Here is a 13013-nt window from a genome sequence, read left to right on the forward strand (position 1 = left end):
GGGGCGGCGGGGCTCGCCCTCCCCCTGGCGGGGCCTGCGTGCGTCTGCTGCCCAGTATCGCAGAGCGTTGATTTTTTTTTTTAATTATTATTTTTAATGGTTGGGCCAATAGACGTGTGGAAGGCTTGGGCAGGCATTCTCATATGCAGTTTTCTTTTGGGCTGAAATTGGCCGCTGATAACCACGCTGAAGGCCCTTCTGCAGGCTCCTTTGCCTTGGGGGGACGCGCAGGGTGCTCAGTGCATCGCTCCGAGTCGCTTTCCCAAACCACAGACCCCTTGCTTGTACAGGAAACACGTTTAATGAAGTAAAGTTCTGCACCGAGCCTGAAATCCAGGTGCATCTTTCAGCTTTTGCTCCGAATTCCTGTGTGGTCTTGAGCAAGTCTTTTAATCTGCTTAGTGCATCAGCTCCCTGTTTGCGAAATGTTGAAGCGTTTCCCAAAATAAAGCATAACAAGGTACTTGATACTCAGCGATGAGAAACGACGCAGCAGACCTAAGAACAAAATCAAAATCCAGTGACTGACTAAAGTTTGTTTTCTATCAAAGAAACATTAGATTTCCTTTTCCCCCTTAATTTAATAAAAAAAAAAATTTAAATGACACTGGATAAAGCACTGTGTTATTGCTAATAAGACTCTCCTACCTTGTTGGTCTACATTGTGAAATCCTGTAAATGATGTGGGGAGTTTAAATTCCAGTCATCTTAATTAGTGTCTAGGAGCCGAATTGGTCCTGTTTAAAAGCAGGTTTTATGGCCCTCTTCAAAGAATGAAATTCAAAAGGATAACTGAAATGTCAAGAAGGACATAACAATGGATCTATAAGTATTACAAATATTTATATTAGAGACATATGTGACATATTTAGAGAGGTGTGTGCAGTTTACTTAATGCAAAAACTCTTTAATTTTAGCATACCTTAAAAATAACATTGCATGTTCCACTGAAAATGTATGATTTTAATATTATAGGCTGAACAGGAATTAGTTGATGGAACGATAATAAACTTGGATATAATATGTGATACTCTGTTCAGAAGCACTGATGAACAAGAAGAAAATAACTTTGTTCAGAGATTTGAATGAGTCACAGATTTTTATCATAAATGAATGCTAATGAGTTCCACTTGACGTATGTCCTTTTTGATGTTTTTTATGATTAAAACTGTTTGGGTGGTCTGTCTTAAATTGAATTCTCTTACTGTTCAAAGAGAAATCCTTTTTAGGTGTGTGTTTTTTCAAAGAGGAGGAATTTATTCTTATATTTTCTGGGGAGTAGAAACACTGGAGCTTGCAGTTTTATCTATATAGTACTGACTGCACAGCAAGTGCTGCTGAAAGCTGAGACTCTCCACATAGACCTGTTTTTTTTTCAATCTATTAATAGAACAAAATACTAAAAAGTTTAAATACTCGCTGTGAGCAACTGTACTGCTTTTGAACTGAAAACAAAAGCTGCCTACTTAGACAATTTCTTTTCTTAAGGAATATTCCCAGGTGTATTAAATACAGTCTTCTTTCCTTTTTGTGTGATATTCCTAACCAGGACATATCCAGTGGGACCAGTATCTCTTTTGTGGTTGTTGCTGCAAACTTTATTTTATAAGAAACTGAAGATTATCCTGCTGAGCTGTTTGTCTTTTTTTTACAGTCAATGGCTTGAAATTCATTAGCAAGGATCAAATGGATCTGAAAGAGGGATGAATTCTTAGAGATCATTATGATTTTAGGAGTTTTGTGAAAATTGGGAGCTAGGTAAAGTGTACTCAAGCAGATGCCTACCCCAGGGCATGGCTTGGGGAAGCTTGATTTTGGTATTACATGAGGCATTGCTGCCAGTAACTTTTTTTTGCTTTTGAAGCATTTTGCTGTCTGTAAAGTCTGTTCAAACAGGTAATAAACATTGGAAGTTCATATATCTGAAATATTGTTAATCTGCAAAGAAACTGGAAATGGTTTAGCTATATTAATTTGAAATGTTATTTGTAGGCAAAGTAAGCACCTGAATTTGAAAGTAAAAAATAGTAAATTTAAAAATCTTCTCTTCGTCTCCAGAGACCTCATTATTAACAAGGTTACAGGTATTTGGGATGATGAAAAGCGACTTGATTTACAAGGAGAGAGGAGCAAGGACAAGAAACCTCAGGTACTAGATGTTGGGAAAAAAAATCTTGGAAAAGGTTTACCAGTGACAGAAAAGCTTTTTCTGGAATGAAATTACAATCTATTCCTAGACACTGTATTGCACTATTTCCCCCTCCATCTCTCCCCCCCCTTTTTTTCTTATTGCAAGAGGTAATAGGCTTGACTCTGGAAACTCTCATCCAATAAGGGTGGAGTGAAATTATTTTTGCTGCTTTCTGCCAAAATGAAATAAAATATCCCTAGATTGTCAGCATTAAAACTTCACACTTTTTATGGAGCCAAGTACTTATACTCAATTTTTTAAAACCCTTTTGTGGATGATACTTTGTTTTGCTTATATACCGATGACAGAGTGGGGGTTTTTTTGTTGTTGTTGTTATGAGCTTCTTAGAGAAATGCTGAGAGCTCTGTAGTTAAGACTGGAGACTGGGACAGTACCAGCTTTTAAATTCTCTTCGATGTCACTGAAATTAGAGGAGCACACCTGAAGTGCCTTATATGACTGTCTTCAGGGCAGAAGCATTTTGTGAGGCTTGCAAGCTATTGGATAAGGGGTTAATAGAGAGATTGCTCTTCTGGAAAGCATTTTCTTTATTTTTTAGCTATGTTATAATTTAAGCATCTTATGTCAGGAACTCCTGATTAGCTAGTGGTTTGTCTGGTGCTCTTTAATTTAATGTTAGCAGTTTAATTTGAGAGTACTTTGATTTTTCTCTCCTTTCCCTTTTTCCCCTGTAAAAGAAAAAAATTCTCAAAACTCCCTTAAAGTAATTTGCAAATGGTATTCATTGCAATTTAGGAAATTTGAAACTGTACCAGAAGTATATGGGGTATTTGAGGGAATGTGATCAGGTTGAAACACAACACTTCTGTCTGAAAATTTTATGCTGCCATTTTTTTTGAAATAGCCTCTAACTTTACATAGACGTGAAATAAGCAGCTTGTCTCCAAACTTCTCATTTGTTTGAGCAGTAGCTATACTGTGTGTGGACATTTTCTGGCTCTCCAGAGTAGTAATCCATTATTGTTAAATCGCCCAGGTTAAGGAAGGGAGATGGTTAAGATAGAAGTTATAACCTCATTACTCAGTATACTTAGATATCTCACTGACAGTGTCCTTCTGAGAGATCTTCTTGGGGTTCCCAGCGAAAGATTTAGCATGGGAGCTCGCTCTGGAGTTTATAGCAAACCCACAGAGAAAGTGGTGGTTTCAGAGAAGATGCAGTTCTCCTTCCCTTAATTTTAACCATGCTAAATCACTTTTACTTTAGTCATTTACCATTTGCTAAGGGAAGAGGCATGGAGTGAGTGAACACATATTCTCTTGGATTTAAAAAATCTTGCGCCTGCTAGTTCTTTTAAGATGAATTTGAAAACGTTGTAGTTATAAAAGTGGAAAGACAAAAAGGTGTGTGTCAGGCCGGTGCTGAGAGCACTGTCGAGTTTCGAGAGCCTCACAGCAGGCGTGTGTGTGTGGAGCAGCAAAAGCTGGATGCTGCATACAGACAGGCCCTTAGCGTAGGGACCAGAGGATGTGGCTCTTCATGTTTTGCTTGGTGTCYGGAGGGTTAAGGAGAAAGTATCCACACTGGTACTTCTCAACTCTTTTTATTTCCACGTCCTCCTGTAATGTTTTTACTTTGAAGGTGCAAACCTGCAGTTATAACCAAGCCAAGCTTACAGACAGTTTGCCTTTCTTAAGATCCATAAATGACGAACTCGGACGTGTTGACCCCTTACGAGACCTGTGGATTGAAAATTCCTGAGCTAGGCAATTGCTATGGAGGTCAAAAAAATTGAAGATATTAGAAGAAGGTGGAGGAAAAGGTACTCAACTAGTAGGCAGATTAAACAGAAAAAATTGGGAATGCTCTGCTCCAGTCACTTCTGCTGCTGCTCTCCTGTTGTTTCTGGATTTATTCTTAATCAAGAACAGACGGTAGCTTATCTTACCAGCTTCTGCAGGCCACATCCAAGTAAATCTCTTTGGGGGTATTTTTAATAATCTCCTAAACAAAGTTGAAAGTATGGTATAAAACAAAGGATTCCTGCACTGTGGGCTGCAAAATGATAATATATGTTAGGGCAGCATAGCTGATGACCGGCAGTGGGGAAGGTCTGACACTGGTCTTTTGATCCCAAAAGTTTGGGAGCCCATTAGTCTAAGCTTCCTCAAGCCACAGGCAAAGGAGATTGAGTAAAAGCAAAGAGGTTTTGTTTGCAAAGAGTTATCAGGGTATTGTTTTTATATTATGCGAACAGTGCCCAATGAGTAAAGAAGAACTGGATACAAAGCACAGGAAAGGTTGTAGGAAACACTTAGAGCTTACAGGTCTCTGTTTTTAAAGTGTTAGCCTTGGTGTTTGTTTTCTAAAGTGCATTTGTGAGTGTATAGAGTATATTTCATGTAAGTTTATATGTAACAAGCATTTGATAAACTAGGCTGTTTCTCTGAATAGTAACCCTGAGTTTATTGCAGAGCGATTCATCATGTGGTCTGCTTTGCTGAACTTCTGTTAGGTAGCCGCATATCTGCCATTTCTGTGATACTGTTGTTGACTCGTTTGAATTATATAAAAAGCTTGAGGGAAAACTGAATGTAATTCAAAGCAATACTTAATTCAAGAGCAGATTAAAACTAAATCCAGCCACAGTTCCAGGAGTGTGTGTGTGTGTGTGCTTTTCAAATGCATCCTTCCAGTCTTATGGCTTATAGTCATGTTTTTCAGTTTAAGCAAGGTTAGGTGTTGAACTTAGGGGGTCTTACTTCTCAGACTAATAGGATCAGAAATGCAATGAGGTATGAACACTTACTCCCCTGAGACATTAAAGCTTTTACTGCACTTGGAACAACCTCTGTATGACGTAAAGGAAAAATAGATTGTTCTTGTTTGACTCATGAGGGTATATGGTCTATCCATGCTCTTTAGATAATTTGCTTTCTCTGTGACGTCTCTGAATAATGTTAAAATGATTTAAAAAAATGAAATACCTGACACAATTGTTATATGTATATAATGTCATTAAAATGAGAAAATTTACACGGCCCATGTTATTTTCAGGTTTGCTGTAAACTACGTACAGTAGCTATAATGACACCAGCCCTCAGAGAGGCAGCAACAAAAGGTCATGGTATCCACTTGTCACCTTCTTTGTCCTCTAGAGCTATGGAGTCTGATACAACTTTGTGCATGGAAAATTCCAGAGCAGTGGAAGAGGCGATAAGAGAGGATCCCTTCGCACGGATTACGTGCTCGGTCCTGGGGTTCCCCACRGCTGAGCCCAGCCTCAGGGATGATCTCTTCAGTGGGCAGCATTTTGGTTCTCCACAGTCCTCCAAGCGCTATCAGTCTGTCTTGTTAATGAGTACCAATTCTGCATTTAGCAACAAAAGCGGTAAGCAAAGGCAATCTGGAGAGCCCCACTGCTCCAAGATGAGGAATCCCTTATGTAATGGTGCTGACACATCATTTGGGCAGATTAGTTGTTCACAACCTGAGCAACAGGTCAAGGGGGAAACTTTTTCAGAGACCACGTCTCCGAATTTGGCAGAAGTGCAAAGACTTTTGGATTCAAGTGTAACCGAATCCAGTAGCACAGAAGAAATGCAGCTTTTAAGCGGTAAATGGTACAAGAAGAATGGGTTTTTGGGTAGGGCTCTGGAAGTCTGTGCCGAAACAAAAAAAGGGGATTTATTACACCAAATTCTTCACGGGCCTTCAGAAAGGATTTTGAGCTGCACCCGGGATGAGGTGTATTCTCGCTTGCTCCAGTGTGTCACTAAGCAACAAATGGAGATCAGTCGTGCCAAAAGAACTCAGAAACGTTTACAAATGCTCCTGGCAAAGCATGTTATCAAACACTGCGATCAGCAGCTGAAGTGCTTTGTGAAACATCAGCTCCAAAGAATGAAGATTTTCCACGAACCAACCAGATTTTCGGACAGTGGCTCCCTTCGGTGCACTGAAGGTTGGCCAGAAAACAGCGCAGCTACTTTGGAGGATAGTTCAAGTAAAGACATACAGAACRGATTTTGCATTGCGCCGGGTGAAATCCGGGGGTTTGCGCTTTCTGCCGGAGGGCTGCTCTCTCGTGTGGAGAAGGATCTGGACTCTGACGCAACATGTAGCAGCTCAGATGAAGATTGCGATGAACAGACTGCAAGAACGACTGCGGAAGCGTAAGTGTTAAATTACTGCTAGACTCGTGCTTCATGGTTATAAATCAAGCCAGAAGGGTCTAGACCTGCAAATTCCTTCTTGTGTGAGTAACCTCACTCAATAGATAGTGCTAACTGAAATCAGCAGGACTGCCTGTGTGAGCTAGGTCTGGCAGGATCCAGGCAGAAAGTAAGAACTCCTGGTTATGGCATTTAAGGAACGTTACTCTACTAGACTGTAGAGAGCTAGATTTCTGTACTCTTATCTATCAGTTTGAATTGCATTAATGCCACTAGTTATTCAATACTAAGATGATGCTATATATAAAAAAATTAGTGATAAAAGTGCTCTAAGTTTATTTTTGGCTGGTATAAAAATAAATTTATTCTTTGGAGGTATTAAGAGTTAGTCAATATTAGTATCTTAAAATCCACTGCTACGTGATAAAGAGTCAAAAAATGATCATCTAATGAATATGTCAACCCATCCAGTCGTTGGGGGACTGTAACACTGAAAAAGCTAGGTGTCAGGACAGTGACATGCAAAATGGAAATTCCTACACACAGCAGCTCAGTAGGAGTCTCATGGCACTTACATTTCTAGCAGTTGAAGTTAGCACTGTTTTTGTCCAAAAATTTTGGTTTTTAGACTTAGTGTTTCCTGATATTTTATTATAGTCTCTGCTGTTAAGAAGTATCTGGAGAGTATTAAGAGGGACACTGAAGTTTTAGGGGAAAAATAAACATTAAACTTTTTTTTTCCTTGGTCTGTTTCTTGAAAAGCATAATCTTCAGTAGAAATCCAGGAAGCTTCATCATAAATAGCACTGTCTGAAAGTGCCCTATTACATGTTTATGTGCTTCAGTTATGAAAGCTTCAGTGTAGCATGGTTGTAGTATCAAATTGCTACTGCATTTTGTTAAACTCTGTAGGTCTGGAAAGCAGATAGGGAGAAAAAATGCAAAGTATAAATGAGTTTTGATTTTCTTTTACATATTGTCAGTATGATAAATACTGTATTAAAGACTAAACCAAAGCATACTGAATTGCAAACTAAGTTATGATCASCTTAAAGGTTTGAGTCTTGCAAAAGATTCTATTCTCCTTCTGAAATATTTTTAATGGAAAAAAAGCATCATTGGCTCTTCCCAGCATAGCAGAATCAACATCCTTCTTGTAGCCGATAAGGGTGAACTTCTGAGTAATAGTTCTGCCTCTGGATTCTTATCTTGTGATTGCATAAACTGAATAGGAAAAACTGATGAAAAATGAATTCTAATTCTCAAAGGGTAGTGGATAATCTAAAACTTGGATTGATTTTTTATGTGAATTTTTTTTCCTTCTTGCCAAGGATATTGCAGTTTCTAATTCTGACGTTCCTTCACCTTTATTTCTTCTTCTGGCCTTTGAGTTGCTTGCAGTTATCTTTCCATGTAAAGGTTATTCAGTGTGTTTTGTTTCACTGAGGAAAAAATCCGCTGAGGACTATTAAATACAAAGACGCCACCTTTGGCTCAGGAAATCCCCAGGCTGCCACGTGCTGGAAGCTGGGGAGTGTCCTGAAGGAGTGCTGCTCTGTGCCTGCCTTGTCGTTAGACTTCTCCTGGCCGCCGTGAGAGATACGAGACTGGGCAGATGATCTTCAGCCTGACGGAGTGCAACCCGTTTGGGTTTTTTTTTCCTTCCCCTTTTTATGTTCTTACTGTTAAACAACAGTCCAGCCGCAGAGATGACTAGGTTAGCAGTGTGCATTAGCTAAGGCCTTGCTGCATCGTAAGTGCAAGAGTCACCTGTGTTTGAGCTGTGCCTCAGCACCAGCCAGCTCAGGGTTAAAGTACCACCTAATTTAAGCTGAAGGTTTTTGTCTGTGTGCATAGGCTGAGGCAATGCTTGAATTAACATTGCAGTGAGGACAGGCTGTCTCTTGTTTGAATTTATTGCCTTCTTAAGCTTAGAGCGGCCTTCTTCCTTGCTCTACCTTTCCAAGGTTTGTCTCTGTGGCTGAAGGCTGTGCTTCTGCTAGATGACAAAGGTATGTCAGCTACTGACCACTGCGGTTGCTGGGATTTGCCATTTTCTGAGCTTTCTTTGGATTGCCTTTGAGCTGGACAAAAGAAACAGATAAAGTTAGGATCCATTTTTATTTCTTGCTAAGTGGATTTATGTTACTATGAAATGCCTTTCTCTCCTAGGGAACTGGCTCTCCGTGCTTTCCAGAAATAATATGATTACGTGGGTGAGAGAAAACTCATTTCCTTGCTTGTGACTTTTATTTCTCATAGTGAAGACTTTTGCTGATCTGCAAGGACTCTTCCTCGCTGTGATATTCTTCATCATATTCAGTGGTAGCTTCTATTAATGTTGTGATGAGCAAGGAAGAGTGTTCTGGTTTCCCGTCACTCAAGTAGTTTCTGGTGACCTTTTGTATGGTCACCGTGTGGTATGCACCAAAAAGGGGGTCTGATCTCGGAGGAAAAGAAATAGACTGAAGGACACTAATTTCCTTATATCACAGTTTACTGAGAGCACTGTTGTTGACTGCACTGTTGTTGGTTTTTTTTCTTTTTTTGGACAATGCAGTGTGCAAGGGGGAAGGTGTTTCTAGTTACCACATTTACCTGACAACGATCTGTGTCCTGTCAGAAGGGTGAGAGGTTCTGATTCCTGCTCCAAATTCTTCATGATAGGAAAAAACCTGGAGCTATTTTTAGCCTTTTGAACCTGTTCATTCTCATTATCCTGAAAAGAGTTTTGCCCAATGAGTGTTGACATAAGCTCTCCTGAGCTGTATCTCGATGCTTTGTGTCTCAAGTAAGATTGTCTTTATCCATCTATTTCAATACCTATATTGTTCAGTTGTTAATAGCTATTAGAAAACATCTGGACTGTTGTTTGTCCCTCACACATTACATAGGTGCTGTCCTCAGATGAGAGATTCTTGGTCTCCTGGTGAGCTCAAATCTTTTAGCTGATAATTCAAATACCTATTGAACTTCTCTAGTTTCTAGAGTAACTGGAAAGTCTCATCTCGTCTCAGGAGCTCAGTCAGAACACACATGGTCCTCTGTAATATTTCCCACAGAGAAAGGTGAAAAAATAGTTGGCTCCTTTCAGGAATTTTATCATTTTGCTCCTACTGCCAGCTCAGGAATGTCTTTAATGTGTCACAACTTCCATGGAAAGTTTCTTAGGCAATGCACCAAATTTTCATCTGTATTTTGTATTATGTTCCAGTACTGTTCCAGCCTTTGGGAGAGGAAATTCCATGAAATACTAGGGGATATGATAGTATTTTTGTCTGGTTTCTCAAAGGCAAATGTTAGGTGCCCTCCAGACAGTAACCAAAATGGATGGAGGGCCCAAGGAGGACATCGCACAGCTGAGTATAAGTAGTTCCCTCAGGAAGTCACAGCTCGGATCAGCCACATGAAGTGCAACATAGGCAACATCTCACCAGCTGCATTTACTTGGAACTCGTTTGTGGGTGTGGGGGTTTTTTTGTTTGTTTTTTTGTGGTTCGTGATGACAGAGGTTATCCATACAAATGATCACAGATTTGAAACAAAGTGATTTGGGGGAGGATACTTGAAGTTTTTCAACAGCACAGCTCTGCTCTGGGTGCTGCACATCATAGCCTTCTAGGCCAGCTCTACATCCTTCTTCATGTGTTTGTGTGCGCTCCTGATGCAGTTAGAGGTAAAGTTCTGGCTGTTTACAGATGCACCACAAAGAAGTCTGATGCTGGGCTGATGTTAGGTGGGAAGGCTTGAAAGTTGCAAGGTAAAGACATTTTCTTCTTACATGCCTGAAGTGAATGATCTTTCAAGATCAAAAGATAGATCACTGCGATCCTTTGAAGGCGCAGCTGCTCACACCATCAAATAGTAATGCATGTACCCAGTTGATAAGAGGCAAAAGCTTCTTAAAATAGAATTTTCTGCAAACTAAGTAGGTGTCTGTCTAGTCACAAAAAGTCCGGCTTAATGTGCCCTCCTGAAGCRTTTCTTGGGCAAACAGTCCCCTGCTCTGTTTTCCGAATCCTCCTTCCCCCATCTGAATTCAGTCCTTTTGCATCATTTGGTGGATTTTTTTTCTTCTGAAATACTTTTATGCTTTTCATCTGATTTTTGCAAGACATGTTTTACTGATTATCTTCCAGCAACCTCAAGCCTGACGAAGAAGCACTGTTACATTTTTTCCATGCCCACAGGGTTTATTGTGCTTGGAAACTTTTATGATGAATGTGCAGAGATAGTAAATGCCCCTCCCCCCCCCTTTTTTTTTATTTCTCTTCCCCCCTCTTGCCCTTGAATTTCCAATCGGAAAGAGAGAAGATGGGAAATCTGCTCTTAGTACAAATACTTGGCAGGGAGGGGAGCAGTAAGGGGGAGAGAATACAGGAAGGAAGAAAATATTATGACTGATATCTCCAGATCTAATCTGTTTGTTCTAGATTATTTTCCATTTTTCCTAGTGTTTTTCTCATGGCTAATTGAGCAACATCAGTGCAGTTCTGCAGGCCGCGCTGTAGAAGGCACTGCTTAAGGGCTGCAGTTTATTGCCTCTCTTTGAGCCGTATTATAAGGGGAAGCTGTTTGTTTTTATAAGATCAGGTCCTAATTTTCCACTCAGAGCTGTGTAGTTTCACTTCTTACCTGATGAGAGAACTGAATTCTGGTTTTTGGGAAGGGGGGGAAAGAGTCTGCCAAGACTAAATACTGCTCTCTGTTTTTTTTTGTTTGTTTGTTTGTTTTTAATGCACAAAAAAAAATTGTTTCCAGTTTTTAAGGCCTGTTTAGTTTTGTCCAGTCCAGAAAATGTCTTATTTACATGAAGGATTAACGTGAGACCTTTTGAATAAGTATAGACTCATAGGTGCTAATAGTATGCTGATTTTGAAACGTTTTATACGTTGCTTTTTCATGAATTCCATTCTCTCAATTCTTGGCTCCTGTCACTAGGATGTGGGAGGAGAATTGTTACCAGGGAATGAAAGAAAAGCTAGCTTTATATTACGTTCTATTTTCATTCTAGGGATACATATATTATTTCAGAATATATTCAGCTTTACTTGGTTGAATTTCTATAAGATGAACTTAAAACTCCTTTAGGGTCCCACATGCATTTACTGTTTTCATTTTGAGGCCTGATGTACAGCAGTAATAACTTGGTTTTGAGCAAGACTTCTTTCTTGCAATACCAGAGTAATGCTCTTGTGAGTGAACATCCTGATTTCTAACCTGTAATTACATTAATATTTTTGCAGCTGCTGAAAGCAGACTGAAAGATTTCAATATAAGGCAGAAGCTTTGACAAGTTGTAACCTGCAAGGGAATCTCAGAGCTGGGAATGTCAAAGCTTACAAGTTAGATAAGTGTTGAATGCATATTAAATAAAAACTTGGCAATTAAATAAAAACTTCTGAATGACAATTTAATATGTAGTCAACGTAGTAGAATAGAAAATCTAATAATCAGACACATGCATGATAACCTCGCACACTTTATTAAATGGTAGATTTTGGTTCTTGATGTGAACTGCTGTTCAGTTAAGTATTTTATGGCTAACTTTTTTACTTCTGCTAAGCCACTAAATGTATGTGTTTCTTTTTTAAGTTTTATTTACAAATAACAATGAATTATCATTGATAACATTTTATAAGGTAAGAAAATTATTACTTAATTTTGTAAATCACATTGATTTCATAAGAATCTACTTCAAAAGGATACATCCAGTGCCTTTAAGAGTCAGTGCACTTGGGTCGCTCCTGATTCAGGAAATCGTTTAAATGCTTTCCTTTTCACGTGAAGTAAAAAGTGTGCATAAAGACTTCCCAAAATAGGAATGCTCTCCTGTAACAGGATTTCATTCATACTGCTAAATATGGATTAGAAATGTAACTTCAGATGTCAAATTTAAATATATTGACCTATGCTTTTTTTTAATTTAAACTGAAATAGCTGTAAATGCATTTTTACTTCTATTGTAAATTTACCTGCATCCAAACATTTTACCTAGCATCTAAGTTCTGGATCAACTGTTTTAAGTTTTGTGCTCAGAAAATCTCTCGCACAGAAAAGAATAAGCTTTGTATCCATCTTTTGCATCGAAATCTGACTTTGCACGTAGCTAGATGAAGCTAGCTGCAAGCGGGAGTTCGATGCTCTGGGAATGCCATACCCACCTCCCTCCTGTAGGAATGCGGATGCGGCTCTCGGGACCAACTTCAGTGGCACGGCAGCACTGACAGTGCTGCTCGTATAATGTTTCCATTCTACGTATCTTTATACTGTAAGCTCTCTCTTAACTTATGTTAAGTATGAGATCCGGTTGTGGCACTACTTCTTTTCTTTTTCAAGAGCAGTTGTGTAAAGAGCATTTCTAGGCTTGTGTTCCTGGAGTTTTCTGGTTGGGCTACTGATGGGTGCCGTTGCAAAAGCAAGAGAAGAAGCATCTTTGCAGCTAGCCCTGGCGTCCTTGAGTTTTTCCTTTGCATATCCGCACTAGCTGCTGCTTTTCTGCTCCTTGATGGTCTAATCTACAGCATGCTACAGTTTAGTGGAAGAAGCTGGGGGATCTGATGGACTCTTACAAGCTTTATTTTTTAAATTACTTTGACCAAGAGGTATTGGCAGAGATGCATTTTGCAGATTTTTTTTTTTTTAATTGAAAGAGGAAGGGTTGCTGCCTATTTATTTCCACAGA

General features: G+C 39.3%; 1 protein-coding gene across 8 annotated transcripts in view; it reads left to right on the top strand.

The window, feature by feature from the left end:
- Positions 1-2058: 2058 nt before the first annotated feature.
- Positions 2059-13013, top strand: part of KANSL1L (KAT8 regulatory NSL complex subunit 1 like) — a 65107-nt gene continuing 54152 nt past the window's right edge. For 6 of the 8 annotated variants that reach the window (XM_026089594.1, XM_026089599.1, XM_026089627.1 and 3 more), the window contains exons 1-2: positions 2069-2149; positions 5211-6328. In XM_026089594.1, coding sequence (XP_025945379.1) covers positions 5241-6328 — 1088 coding nt within the window. In that variant the 5' untranslated portion in view covers positions 2069-2149; positions 5211-5240. Of the gene's footprint in view, positions 2150-5210; positions 6329-13013 lie in introns of all 8 variants that reach the window. The other 2 variants (XM_026089616.1, XM_026089656.1) reach the window with 2 other exon arrangements.

Source organism: Apteryx rowi, unplaced genomic scaffold (assembly GCF_003343035.1).
Source record: "Apteryx rowi isolate R43461 unplaced genomic scaffold, aptRow1 scaffold_12, whole genome shotgun sequence".
Classification (NCBI taxonomy): domain Eukaryota; kingdom Metazoa; phylum Chordata; class Aves; order Apterygiformes; family Apterygidae; genus Apteryx; species Apteryx rowi.